The 14,179-nt window shown below is 39.7% G+C and overlaps 1 protein-coding gene across 2 annotated transcripts in view; it reads left to right on the forward strand.

The window, feature by feature from the left end:
- WASHC3 (WASH complex subunit 3) overlaps positions 1–7,964 on the forward strand; it is a 95,869-nt gene extending 87,905 nt beyond the window's left edge. For both annotated transcript variants that reach the window (XR_015253390.1, XM_086712520.1), the window contains one exon: positions 7,457–7,964. Coding sequence is in view for 1 of the 2 variants with exons in the window: in XM_086712520.1 (XP_086568646.1) it covers positions 7,457–7,493 (37 nt within the window). In the remaining variant the exon portion in view is untranslated. The remainder of the gene's footprint in view (positions 1–7,456) is intronic.
- The last annotated feature ends 6,215 nt before the right edge of the window (positions 7,965–14,179 follow it).

Below are 14,179 nucleotides of genomic sequence, written 5' to 3' on the forward strand. Positions count from 1 at the left end.
TGCTAGAGAGTTTATGCAACAGCTTGTTGCAAGCTACAAAGCTGACTTGATTTTCTTGTTCTAAGTTCATTTCACAAATGAAGTTGTAGGAAATGTAGGTTCTTCTTTGGTTAGAAGCTCTGGAGGATCCTACTTCTAGAAGACATCATCCAGTGCTGTCTGGATGTGCCTCAAGCTTTGGGCAATGGTTAACAGATTCTATGAGCAATTGAATAGGAACACAAACAATAGGCTTACTTTCTATAGCTTGCTAACTGCTCAGGACTGGAGATTTATCAACCTGTTAAAATGAGGTTCTAATAACTGTGCGTTTACCTTTCTCACTAGACTGTAAATTCTGGGAGGGTGGGGTAAGTGTTTTCCCCAGCATCTAGACCATCACCTACCACAGAAATGGGACTTACTGCTAGATTAACAGCTGAATAAATGGTTGAATGCAAGACAAATACATTTATTAACATTTGACTAAAGTCAAGTCATTTATTTCTCAAAATTAACTTAGCCTGAGCTGGCTGAGATTCTTGTGACTGGTGCATCATGACTTTTTAACTAATTAAAAGCAAACCACAAAATCAGGGATTTTAAAGTCATTTTTTCACAGACATGTTCGTTGTAAATCCAATACCGTATCCTGTTGAATTGGCTGCTTTGTGTAATTGAGAGCCAATTTCAACGTTCACATGACAATGAAAATCTCAAGCTTAAATTTATTAATATGTTGTCTTGGCAGAACACCAGGCCTCTTAATAACAAAATATGGAGAGAAATGATATTAGTCTCCAAAGACTTGAATTTGATTTCGAAAATAAACTGATGTTGTTCTTAAAAAGATCATTCACAAGAAGACATAACTGTGGAGCTGTGGACTATAAAGTAATCTAAATGAAAACTAATCCAAAGTACAGAGAATCAAAGTTCCAGTATGGTAGTTAGTTTGAAGGCCAAGGAGCAAAATATTCAACTGTTTTAAAGCCCACCTGAGCAATTCAAGTTCTGAATAGTTGCTAACTCACTGATCAGATCACTCCTAATCTGGACACACTTAACAAGTAATTTGCCAAATACACTAGGATATGAAGCAGAGGTACTGAAGATTCAACCAGTTGGATCCCAGAGAAGGAGACTGTATCATCTCTCATAACCATGGCCATTATTCATTGAACACATACTAGGTATCTGTCCAGTACTATGTCAAGTGCCATACAGACTTATCTAATCCTTAATAAACCCCCCATTGAGCAGATGAGGAAACTAAGGCTTAAAAATAAATTAAGTGAGGGTGCCTGGGTAGCTCAACTGGTTAAGTGTCCGAGTCTTGGGTTCAGCTCAGATCATGCTGTCACGGTTTGTGAGTTCCAGCCCCACATCGGGCTCCATGCTAACAGTGAGGAGCTTGCTTGGGATTCTCTCTCTCCCTCTCTTTCTGCTCACTCTCTCTGTCTCTCAAAAAAAAATAAGTAAAAAACTTTCTAAAAATTTATAAAAAACAAAATAGGTTAAGTAAATTACCCCCAAATCAATAAGTTTGTAAATGGAAAAGCAAGATTTTTGCTTTCCCTTTTGGCCATTCCATTTTATTCCACTCAAAAGATGGTCCTTGAAATGACAATATCAGCATCACCTGGGACGTTGTTAGAAATCAAAATCTCAAACTCCATCCAGACCTACTGAATCAGAATCACTGATTATAGAACCTCTCCAAGAGGTTCTAAAACACTCTAAAGTTTGAGAAGCACATCTCCATTCTACTCTGTTTCACAAAACTTTAATAAATGTGTATATTTCATTTTGCCAGTACAGATTCTTACCAAACCCAGAAAATTAATAACACATCCATTGCTCTGTTTGAACTATAGTCACCATACCAGTGTCCATAATTCCTACAAATAGAATATGTAAATTGAGCCCAAGAAAAACAACCCAATAGCATTATCCATCTAAAATATGAACAAGGGCTACAGTGATTGGAATTCTTTCAAGACCTGACTACACACATTGATTTGGGATTAAAACAGTAAACACTTAGCTCATTCTAAGCTTTAACAGATAAAATAGATTTTTAATATAAGCTCAGAAATGAGTATCTTGCCGAGAGGGCAAGAGTAAACATCCTGTGTGCTGTGACAAAAGTGAAATATAATATATGAAAAAGGCAGTCAGAATTCCAATCTATTGCTATGAGTGGTTGTCTTGCCAAATAATGAAAAGTATTGACATTGCTGCTGAGCTGTCATTGGCATGCTACACAAACATTGAGATTTTCTAGGCGAAGTGACTGGAAGTCATTCAAATATTTATAATGGTGTAATGGGTGAACTGGAGAATTTCTCTTTCAAAAAAATTTTTGTTCCAAACTCCTTGATGAGAAAATATTTGGAATAAACCACAATAGATTTATATACAGACTTATATGGCTGAAATTGATTTTTGTTTCCCTGGGAATTTAAGAATCTTTTTAATAGTTGAGAGCTGGTGTACAGCTGCAAGAGGTTGGCTTAATACGAAGCCAATATTTATGCTTTCTTGATAGAACAAATGAGAATTCTCTCTCTGTTTTCTATCTTACTTATGTTGAAAGCCTGGCAACACTGGGATATAATACTTGCTTCTTCAAAATGTTTTTAGATTGTTGTTCACTCTTTTGTATTTCATCTCGAAGCTGCTTTATTTATAATATTATTAAACCTCAAAGAAACCCATATGGTGGAAGGGAATGGAGAAATTTTGCAATTTCACTATTTTATTCTTCTTTAATAGAATTTACGTGAAAATGAAAATTGTTCAAGTCTGCTTTTTGTCTCAGAGTATGTCTATACCTTGCAACAGGATGGCTTAAATGGATGGGTAAATTCTATTACACAATAAATTTTATGGTTGGCATTTAATTCTGAAGAAATTGTCTTTTTCTAACAGGAGTGTGAAGATTTAGGTAGATACTTGCTGTCTCTATATTTAAATAAAGCAACCCAACCTCAGAAAAATACATAGTTTTGTCTGAATGTAGATACAGCAATATTGTTACCAGCAGCCTCTATTTCTTAATAATCTCTAGGTTCAAATGGGGTGCCTGAGTGGCCAAGTTGGTTGAGCAACTGACTCTTGATTTTGGCTTAGGTCATGATCTCACGGTTTGTGAGTCTGAATACCACATGGAGCTCTGCACTAGCAGTACAGAGCCTGCTTGGGATTCTCTCTCTCTCCCTCCCTTCTCAGCCCCTCCCCCACTCACATTCATATTCTCTCTCTCTCTCTCTCTCTCTTTTTCTCTCTCTCTTTCTCCCTCCCTCTCTCAAAACAAATAAATTTAAAAAATTGTTTAAAAAGGTTTGAAGGGCATCTGGGAGGCTCAGTCTGGTAAGCATCTGACTCTCAGTTTTGGCTCAGGTCATGATCTCATGGTTTGTGAGTTTGAGCCCCTCATTGGGCTCTGCGCTGACAGTGCAGAGCCTGCTTGGGATTCTGTCTCTCTTTCTCTCTGCCTCTTCTCTGTTTGTGTGTGCACACTCTCTCTCTCAAAATAAATAAACATTGGGAGAAAAAAGTAAGAGCAGGAATCCATCTGGTCAGTATAATGTAGAGGTTAAAATCATGGACACTGGAATCAGATACTCTTGATTCCAATCCTTGATCACTTCTTACTACCTATGTGACCTTGCACCAGTCACTGTAGCTTCTTATGCCTCCGTTTTTTATCTCATAGAGCTGTTGATCAGATTTACTCAGAGAGTGCTCAGAAAAGTGCCTGGTGTGGGGCAGGTGGTCAATATATGGATGCCATCATTGTTATTCTCAGGGCCTTTTCTATCACCTATAAATGGATGCAATAAACAAACAAATCTTATGGAATTTCTGTTATGGGGAAAGCTAGGTTCCATGAGCTCAAGAACCAAGCATGTCTTTTCACTATTGTATCCTAGCACATAGTGTAGATGCCTGACATACATTATGTATGAATGAAAATTTAAGTAAATAATTATATATGTAAAGTGTTTGGCACAGTGCCTGACACAAAGCAAGGGTTCAATAAATGAGGGCTATTTTAAGTATTTTTAACTATTTTGTGGAATCCTTCATAGAGTTTTTGTTCAAGCCTGACCTCTGCCCATGGTACTGGGAAGTCTTCACTGGAATTATTCACTCTTAAAAACTAAGACCTCTGAGAAGCTCTATCCAGTGGCAGTATGGAATTACTTCTTAGGCCTTAAGGACAAGGGAATTAGTAGTCAGAGCATTGTGACAGAAATCTAAGAAATTAAGATTCAGGTCCTGGCTTCACAATATCCTACTTGTGTTTGACTCTGTTTCTTCTATTGTAAATGAATGGTTTGGATTGAAAGATCCTCTTCTAACATTGGATCTCCATAATTTTACAAATTATGTTATACCTCTTTGTTCCTGAACATATGAACAATTTTTATGGCTTATCCTTCATGTATGTAGCATGCCTATTACACACACACACACACACACACACACACACACACACACACACACAGGTGTAAGTCAGCAGTACTGTTGTGAATTTTTTCATCTAATACAGGAACTTTTCTTCTGGAATAAAAAATTCCTTGGGGTACCTGGGTGGCTCAGTTGGTTAAGCATCCGACTCTTGATTTCAGTTCAGGTCATAATCTCAGTTTGTGAGTTCAAGCCCTGCTTTGGGTCCTATGCTGACAGTGCAGAGCCTGCTTGGGGTTCTCTCTCTCCCTCTCTCTCTCTCTGCCCCTCCCTCACTCACACGTGCTCTCGTACACACTCTCTCTCAAAATACATAAATAAACTTAAAAAAATCCTCTCTCCATTTATACCTTTTTGGAGATTCCTGCATGAGAGTTTTACATTTAGATCTAGCATCCACATTAGATTATAAATGAGAAATATTCTAAGAGAAAGCCTTAATTAAGTAAAACTAATAACTTATTTTGTCCATTCATCTCAATGTGATAGTCCCACCTCCAAACTCATCCAACTTTTCTTATTTGTGCCAATTATTTGCTATTTCTTGAATATCCAACTGTTTAGGCATGTGTGTGTGCGTTGTCTCCCTGTGTAAGAAGAGCTATCACCTACTATTTGCCAGGCATCATGCAAAGGAATTCTCTAATTCTTTCAACGATCCTCAAAAATGACAGAGGAGGAAACTGAACTTAAGTGCATAAGTGGGTGCCCAGTTTAAACCACAGTAATTGATGGATTCTGTTTCTACTCTATACTGTCTTTCAAATAGCTGCTTGCTGTCAAATACCAACAGTCTAAAAACATCCCTCAAAGCAGATCTGTTTATTATATTTGTTTGAACTACCCTCCCCGTACACATACAGTGTTGTGAATATAATATGTGCTAGAAGATGTATGTTGAGTAAATGAAAGAAAAAAGGTGTGCATTGGGCCTTCCTCAATTTTGTGGCCTCATTTCTCTCTTAGAGTTTTGGTTTTTTTTGTTTTTTTTTTTAACCAAAACAAGAAGTGGTAAGTTTGTCACAGTAATACAAACCATGGAGTTATGACAAGTGGCAAACTGGCTCTAAGGCATTGAGGAAGTCAAAGCATAGTCCCTGCTATTTCTTTCCCAGCACACAGTGGACCTGAATATCAGTATTCCCATCTCATGACAACATCAGTAGACAGCAGCAGCCTGCTGTGAAGGGGCACAAGCAATGTCCTAACCAGGGGCAAGGATCTCTAGGCCTTTTCAAATTCTATACCAAAGAGTTTTCTCTAGGCTTATTGAAATGTATTTTAAGAGAAGTTGTTTGGTATTATTCCATCACATGTATTTTGAATATTACAAAAGTGAGAGATTGAACAAGGCCATTATTTCTGATGACAGAGATGAGAGGGTTTATACTTAAATGGGGGTGATAAATGCAATTTTAGAATCTTCTTTACTGGGGGGTACTCTTGAAATGTAGGTAGTCATGATCAGTCTGAGAATGTTACATTAAACTTAGAATTTGTATTAGGCAAGTTAAACTCAAGCAGTCCCCAAATTTAAGCTTTACATAATAAAGGTTTATTTCTCCCTCATGCAATAATGTAATAATGTAAGAACTCTTGGTCAGCCAATGATCATATTTCAAGGGTGCAATCTCATTCCTTTTTATAGTGCCACCTGCTCTAGATCATCAGAGTACTCTCCACCAAGCTTCAGGTGGAAAAAAGAATGTGGAAAATTAAGCAGAAAGTTCATATAGGCCAGGCCTAGATACATATCACTTTCTGTCCACATTTGTTTGGCCAAAATTCAGCTGTATGCACCTAACTGCAAGGAAAGCTAGGAAAAGCAGTCTAGCTGAGTGCCCATTTAGAAAGGAAATGTGGGGCCTGGGTGGCTCAGGTGGTTAAGCATCTGACTCTTGATTTTGGCTTAGGTCATGATCTCACAGTTCATGAGATCGAGCCCCAGGTCAGGCCCTGTGCTGACAGCACAGAGCCTGATTGGGATTCTCTCTCTCTCTCTCTCTCTCTCTCTCTCTCTCACTCTCGCTCTCCTTCTCTCTCAAAATAAATAAAACATTTTTTTAAACCTCATCCAGCATTATGGGGTTAGCAGTGTTCCATGTACAGAGCCAATAAATGGTTGTTCTTGTTACAACTGGTACATCTGATACAATCTAATAACCGTTATCTGAGACACTATACAGTGCAAAGCCAAGTGTTCATTGTGGGCTATGATAAATAAGACATGACTTCTGCCCCTAAGAATTTTGCACTAAAATAGAGCTCTCAACCAACTCTAAAATGGGGAAGGATAAATTCAGGATAAAATAGAGGTGAAAGTGTTTTTGGCATACATTTGATTATATACCTGTCTGCCCTAACTTTAAGCCTCTCAAGACCAAAATCTCATAACACATCTTTGTGGTCTTTACTCAGTGCCTAGCATATAGGCACTGATATAAAATATATAATATTTTATATAAAATATAAAAGTATTTTTAAGAGAACAAAATAAAGAACCATGTCTAAGGAGTGCAGAGAATGAAATAATTACTTATGTGTTGTTGTAAGTTGTGCACTATACAACTCTAGGAGGTGCAATTTATGTTGTGGTTATTGTGAATGTCTTTCCTTAGAGTTGTATAGTATACAATCTGCACATCTGTATGTGACAGCCCTGGGGAAAAGAACAACCCAAAACTGCATCCAGAAAAACATGAAAACTGAGCTGGGCTTTGAGATATACAAAGACTTTCTACATATGAAAAAGGAGAGCAAAGGTATTCCAGACTGAGTCATCCAGAAGCCCAGAGTTCTGGAAAGGCAACTGGTAGATCAGGTAGCCAGGAGTTATACTGAGACAAGGAGGTAATGAATGAGAGTTGAAGTTACTTTATTGCTCAGTAGTGAAGGGTGTTGATTACCACACTGAGAAGTGTAAAGTTTTATTGGTAAATGTTCTGGGTTATTGTTGTTTTGGGGGAACAGAAATAATGTGAGCCCACTCCTGTTTTAGGAAAATCATTCTGGCCATGATGTGGGAGATGAAGTGAAGAAATGGTAAAAAGGAGATCACTTGGGAGATCACTACTACATTACAGCTGAGAGACGATAAAGACCTCACTGGAACAATGACAGAGTAGATATGAAGAAAAGAACGAAAGGACTTTGTGACTTATTGGCTACCCCAGGTGAAAGAGAGTGAAAAAATACTCCAAGGTGATGTGGAAGATAGTGTGGGCAATTCACTGCAAGAGAACAGGAGTTTTAAAAAGGGAAATGATGTATTCAGTTTAGTATGTATTGCATTTGAGGTGCCAGCAGATCATCTATATAAATACCCAGACAGAGGGGAGATGATTCTGAGCTGTCAGCTCATGGTAGTGGCTGAAATCATATAGGCCTGGTAGACAGTACAGAGCAATGGTTCTTAACAAGGTTGTGTGTTTATGCGGAGGGAGAGATTGGTCTGGCTTACCTATCACTGAGTAAGACAATAAACCAGTACACAAAGCTTAACACAACCACTTATTTTGCTCATTATTTTGTTGGTCAGTATTTGAGGAAGGATTAGGTAAGCTAGATAGTTTTGTTTTACATGGTCTTAACTATAGTGGCTGGGCCTGGAGGATCCACTTTCAGGATGGTTCTCCACTCATACATGGTGTCTCCATGCTCCAACATGGGGTCTTATCATTTGAGGTGCTCCATATGGCTTGGGTTTCTCATATCATGGTGGTCTCAGGATATTTGATGATACTTCTTACAGAGGCAGGAGTTAGAGCTACCAGGCCAGTAAAGGACCATGCCTAGAACTGGCACAGTGTTACTCTGTTACATTTTATTGGTCACAGGGCCTAATCATGTTCAAGAAGTTAAGAAATTGATTCTACCTCTTGATGGGGAAAATGGCATGGTCACATCGCAGAAGGGTATGTGGGATGGGAAATATTTTGGAGCCATATTTCAAAAATACTCTTTGCTACAGGAGTGTCCATCAAAGTCACCTGAGGGGATTTTTCAAATTATGGCTATTATGCTTCCAAGTTTTTTTTTTTTTTAAGATTTTATTTTATTTTTTTATTAGAAAAATTTTTAATGTTTATTCTTGAGACAGAGATAGAGAGACAGAGTGTGAGTGGGGGAGGGATAGAGAGAGAGGTAGACACAAAATCCAAGGCAGGCTCCAGGCTCTGAGCTGTCAGCACAGAGCCCAACGTGGGGCTCAAACTCACAAACCGTGAGATCATGACCTGAGCCAAAGTCGGACGTTTAACCGACTGAGCCACCCAGGTGCCCCTGTAAGATTTTATTTTTAAGTAATCTCTGCACCCAACATAGGGCTCAAGCTCACAACCCCAAGATCAAGAGTCACATGCCCTACGGACTGAGCCAGCCAGGCACCCCTACTTCCAAGTTTTAAATAGGTTGCACAAGAAATCCTGATGCATATCCCTGACTGAGACCCACTGGTGTAGAACAGAAAGAAAAAGTAGCCCAGAAATGAAATGTAAAAGGAAAAACAACTCTGAAGAAGAGCTCCTGCTGATAGACCAGTGATGAAAGAGATGAGTTTGAGCCAGAGCTGGAGAGAATTCAAGGAGGGTACAGTCAGCAGCACCAAATGTCATGGAGGCAGTGAGAATGAGAAGTGAGCAGAGGTTGCTGGATTTGGCTTTAAAAGTTTTCCAGGCATCTCTGAACTCTGTTGCAGTTGGGGTTGGGATCCAAATTCTGAGGCTTGCAAACTGAGTCCAAAACTAGGATAGGTTCCTTTTGCAGTCCATCTTCTGCGTAGAATATAGAAAGCATTAACTAGGCTTTCTGTATTCAGGCTAGGGCTTGAGAGAATGAAGTTCAGATTCTGAGTTGGCTGTATATTCACTCTGTGACCTTATACAGGTCACTCAGTCTCTCTGGGCTTCAGATTCCTTTGCTCTGAATTCTATATTAATATTTAAAGTGCCATATTCTGGGGGCACCTGGGTGGCTCAGTTGGTTAAGCGTCGGACTTCAGCTCAGGTTATGATCTTGTGGTTCATGAGTTTGAGCCCCACATCGGGCTCTGTGCTGACAGCTCAGAGCCTGGAGCCAGCTCCCTCTCTCTCTGCCTGTCCCCATGCTCTGTCTCTCTGTCTCTCAAAAATAAATATTAAAAAAAATTTTTTAAGTGCCATATTCTATTCTTGTTTGCATTCAACAAATGTTTATTTTCTTGAGATAATTTTTATTTTTTTTTTTTAATTTTTTTTTTCAACGTTTATTTATTTTTGGGACAGAGAGAGACAGAGCATGAATGGGGGAGGGGCAGAGAGAGAGGGAGACACAGAATCGGAAACAGGCTCCAGGCTCTGAGCCATCAGCCCATAGCCCGACGCGGGGCTCGAACTCACAGACCGCGAGATGGTGACCTGGCTGAAGTCGGACGCTCAACCGACTGCGCCACCCAGGCGCCCCTCTTGAGATACTTTTTAGCAAGACTTGAAAATACTGTTTTTTAATGTGGTACTACTTGGGACCAGGATAAGGGAAAACATCTGCTTTTATTTATTTATTTTTTTTTTGACAGAGGTTCTAAACATTTATAATTTACATGAAAAAAAAAATTACAACAGTCATACTGGGTTTCTTTCAAATGTGAAGAAAGAAGGTTTTGCAAATGAAAATGATAGAAGCCACCTTAGTAGGAAAATAATCTGAAGATGGTGTTTGCTCAGAATGGCTCAAAAAGGTCCCCAAGTCCTTAACTTCACCAGGAAGTCCTGGTAGATAGGTAATATAAGAGAAATTTAGGTTAATAAACTCTCTGGAGAGTGCTATCAGATGGGTTACGATGACTGGGTTTGCTTTATGCTCCTTAGTCCCTTTCTGAAAGAAACTAGTGAGACAGTGGTATGAGTCTGGATGTTTCTGGATCAGCCACTGGGGAGCTTTTCAAGCAGTATCCTTCCAACCCAGCCCCCAACTGGGCTCTCCAGGCATCTGCCTTCAGCAAGGCCAAGGCTAAAACAGAGTTTACACAGCTGGGCCTAGGTTTCATGAGGATCTTCATTCTTTGTAGTCTGATTCTCAGTGCTACTTTGGGATACCTCTGAAGATGGGGAGCCAATTAGCTCTGGTCATCAAGTAAATTGCCAATCAGCCTTCCCATTTCCAACTCTAGACTCTTTTATTTCAGCCTGGTCCCTTCCTCCAACCCCCTAGCTACTTCTCAGTGCTCATTCCCCACTCCATGTCTTAATCATATTTTTCCTTCCTTTTCTTTCTCTTTCTCTTATTCAAATTCTAACCAGAGTTCGGAGCCAGCTAAATTCTATCTCTCCTTGGAGCTTCCCTGCCAACTCTAGGCCTCTGGACCGCCCCCCCCCCCCCCCCGCCAACAGGCATGAGTTACTCACTGGGCAAGCTAAGCTAAGCATGTGCTTACAGCACTTGTGAGTCAGGGGCCTCAGCTGTCCCACCCCCTACTCCCGCCTTACCCGCCCCCCCCCCACACATCTCAGCTTGAATGAATGTATATAGAATTTTGAAATGGAAAAATCTAAAAAGATTTTATTTTAACTTTAGCATATGTAACCTTTGTGACATTTCAAGAAATAACATTTATTCTTCATTGTGTGGGAAGGGGGACTCAAAAGGAGTACTCTTTTCAGTTTAGGGTCTTTAGAGTTCTTAATTTTATACTGATCTCTCCTCTGAAATTATATTGCACTCATTGGGCTTTCCATAGACATTGGCATTTAATTGTATATTGTCATGTGTATGACCTAGTGGCTGAGCACATGGATTCTGAAGTCAGACTGATGTGTTGAAATCTTGACACTGACACTTAGTAGCTCTGTGACTTTGGGTAAAGTGTTTGTGGTAGATCATCTCCAATCCTAGCTGCCATAACTCCTTCCCTCCTCACCCCTCCCCCCACCCCAGCCACTCCTCCACTGAGAGATAAACCTTGTTTCTCCTTCTCTTAAATCTTGCTGGGCCAGTAACAGCTTTGACCAACAGATCATGGGATAAGTGACGTTCTAAGCCCAAGCCTTAAGAGAAGCGAGAGCTTCCATTCCTTCCCTCCTGGAGGGCTCCTTCTTAAGAATCCAGCTGCCATCCTCGGAGGGACAGTGGAGGAATATGGATGTCCACAGGTAGACAGTCTCAACTCTGCTCCCAGCTGACATCCAGCACCAATTGCTAGCCATGTGAGCAAGCCATCTTGGATGTTCTAGCTCCACTGAGCCTCCAGATAAATGTAGCCCCATACAACATCACGTAAAGCAGAACTGCCCAGCTGAGCCTGGCCAACTCAGAATCACGACACAATAAAATGATTATTACTTCAAACCATTACGTTTCGAGGTAGTTTGTTGTATAGAAATAGATCATTGAAACAGTATTTAACCCTACTTAGATTTGGTTTCTTCCTCTGCAAAATGGAGTTAATAATGGTACCTATTTCATGGGATTGTTTTGAGCATAGAATGAGATTAAATGTATGCTAACTGCTTACTTATGTTATGCTATGTTATATTAATTATCATTATTATTATATAGTTATATTAATTCTTCAAGGAAGGCTCTGTCACTGGCTAAAAGATTTCAAGAACCAGAGTGCAGGAGGTGGGGGAGGGCAGGGGAGAAAAGTAAAGTATAGGACATAAATGGAACTAATATTTCTTGGGAACCTACTAAAGGTTCCCACGCTAGGCTTTAACATGTATGATCTCCCTTGCTCTTGACAGAAAACTTGTTAACACATATCATTACCCTTATCATGGGAGTGGAGACTCAGAAATTAATTTATCCAAGGTGCCACAGCCAGGACATAATGTAAGTGGGCTTCAAAGTGGGCTATATGATGTTTTTTTTTTTTCACTTTTCCACACATTTTGGACAGAGGAGCTTCCTGACATCTTTCAAAGTGTAATTTCTGCTTTCAGTGAGAAATTACATATCCAGCCAGATTCTCTTCGACCCAACCAACATTCTGCCTCTGATCATAACAATGAGAAAAACTTAAGAATATCCCCGAAAGTCCTTCACTTCCAATAACTATTACAAATATAGTACCAAGGAATATAGATAAACCTTTCATGAAACTAGTTATTTTTTAGATTATATCACTTCTCAGAGAAACAATTTCCAGCCACTGCCTCTTATTTTTTCCTAAAATATCACCTTTAGCCCTCTAGGAAGGGCTTCACCACTATGCCTATATACATTACTGCTTCATTTGTAAATGAGATGTTACTGCATCTTTCCTCACAGAGCCAGTTTGCTGGGTAAGGACAGCACAATGCTGATAAGAAAGCCTCTACTAGGCCCCTCAAACCAGGCCTCTGAGATTCTGGCTGAAAATTTACCACAGATCTGTGTCCAATAATAAAATCCTCCTTAAATCTGGGAGCACTCAGCTCATTCCTGCCTCCTCAATCTTTTAAGTGCCTCCTTCCCATGCTCCTTCTTTTCCTTTCCCTAGTCCCTTGCAAAACCCTGTTCCAAAATGTCAGTCAACCATCAGCTAATGGGATCAGAAGTTGCTTCACAATCACAAAACCTCCTGTTCCCTAGCCCAAGGGCCCCTGGTTTACTATCCAGTGTCCCAAGATGACCTCCAGCCTCCATGACGTAAGAAGACATTTCAGAGCTGCTTTATAAATGGAGAAACTCATTTGTTATTTTTTCAAGGGACCAAGAAAAGAAAATGTTACGAACAAGGAAATTGTTGGTGGGTCATTGGCTGGGACACTGAAATTTGAACACTGAACAATCAATTTGAGGATAATATAAACAGGTTTCATTATACAGATTTTAGGAATATGATATGAATAGTCTGTTCTTTTGAATTCTAGAATGTTCCTCCCCCTACTACACTCCCACCTCCACCCCCTCTTACTATGACTTGGCATCCTCCCTCTTACTACTCTACTCTGCTTGTTGTTTTCTCCATCTACGTCTGCTGTTGGAGTGCAGATGAACTCTGCATTTGGCTTCATGTGTTTGCCTTGCCTACATTTATTCTGGTTTCCTATTGTGGTGCCGACACACGTTTTTAAGGGTTCCATTATGTTAGGTTTTTTTTTTTCCCTACTCTCCTCAGAAAAAATTGACTTTTCAAAGGAATATTTAAAAAAATTTTTTTTTGTTTAAAGAAATAAGATTCTTCCTAGTTCTTTGTCCTCTTTCACAGTTACAGCCATGTAAACCATAAGGAATCCATTAGTGTGTAAGAGGCTTTGAAGCTGCTAGATGTGTGTGTGCGCGCGCGCACTGTTTTTTTCTCTTTCTCTCAGAATGTTGCCGCTGCCAACCACTGATTTAGGAATGTTTAGGGGTATATGCCAATTCAATAATCAAAATCATTTTGGTACTGGGAACCCAACCGCAGTCTCTGTAGACCAGTGGAATTTATTGCTTGCTCCAGTTTATTAAGTAATAGTACCAACAACATTTTGAATAAAGAAGAGTCTGATAAGATGTGAAAGAATGTCAGGATAATTCATTTTGATCATAAAACAATTCTTGTTTTGAATTGAAATACTGAAGGCACAAATAGCCTGATGGCCCATGGCTTCCTTCCCTTAACCGGGTATAGGAATATGATTCATAGCTTACTTTAGGATTGAGGATCTGTACAAACTTCTGTCTTGCTGCTACATACACATCCCTGTTTTCATTCCACAAATACATATCTAGTGCTGATGATGGGCCAAGCACCGGCCGAGGCATTGGGACTGCAGTGGTG

Source organism: Puma concolor, chromosome B4 (assembly GCF_028749965.1).
Source record: "Puma concolor isolate L17-30 chromosome B4, mPumCon1.1.hap2, whole genome shotgun sequence".
Taxonomy (NCBI): domain Eukaryota; kingdom Metazoa; phylum Chordata; class Mammalia; order Carnivora; family Felidae; genus Puma; species Puma concolor.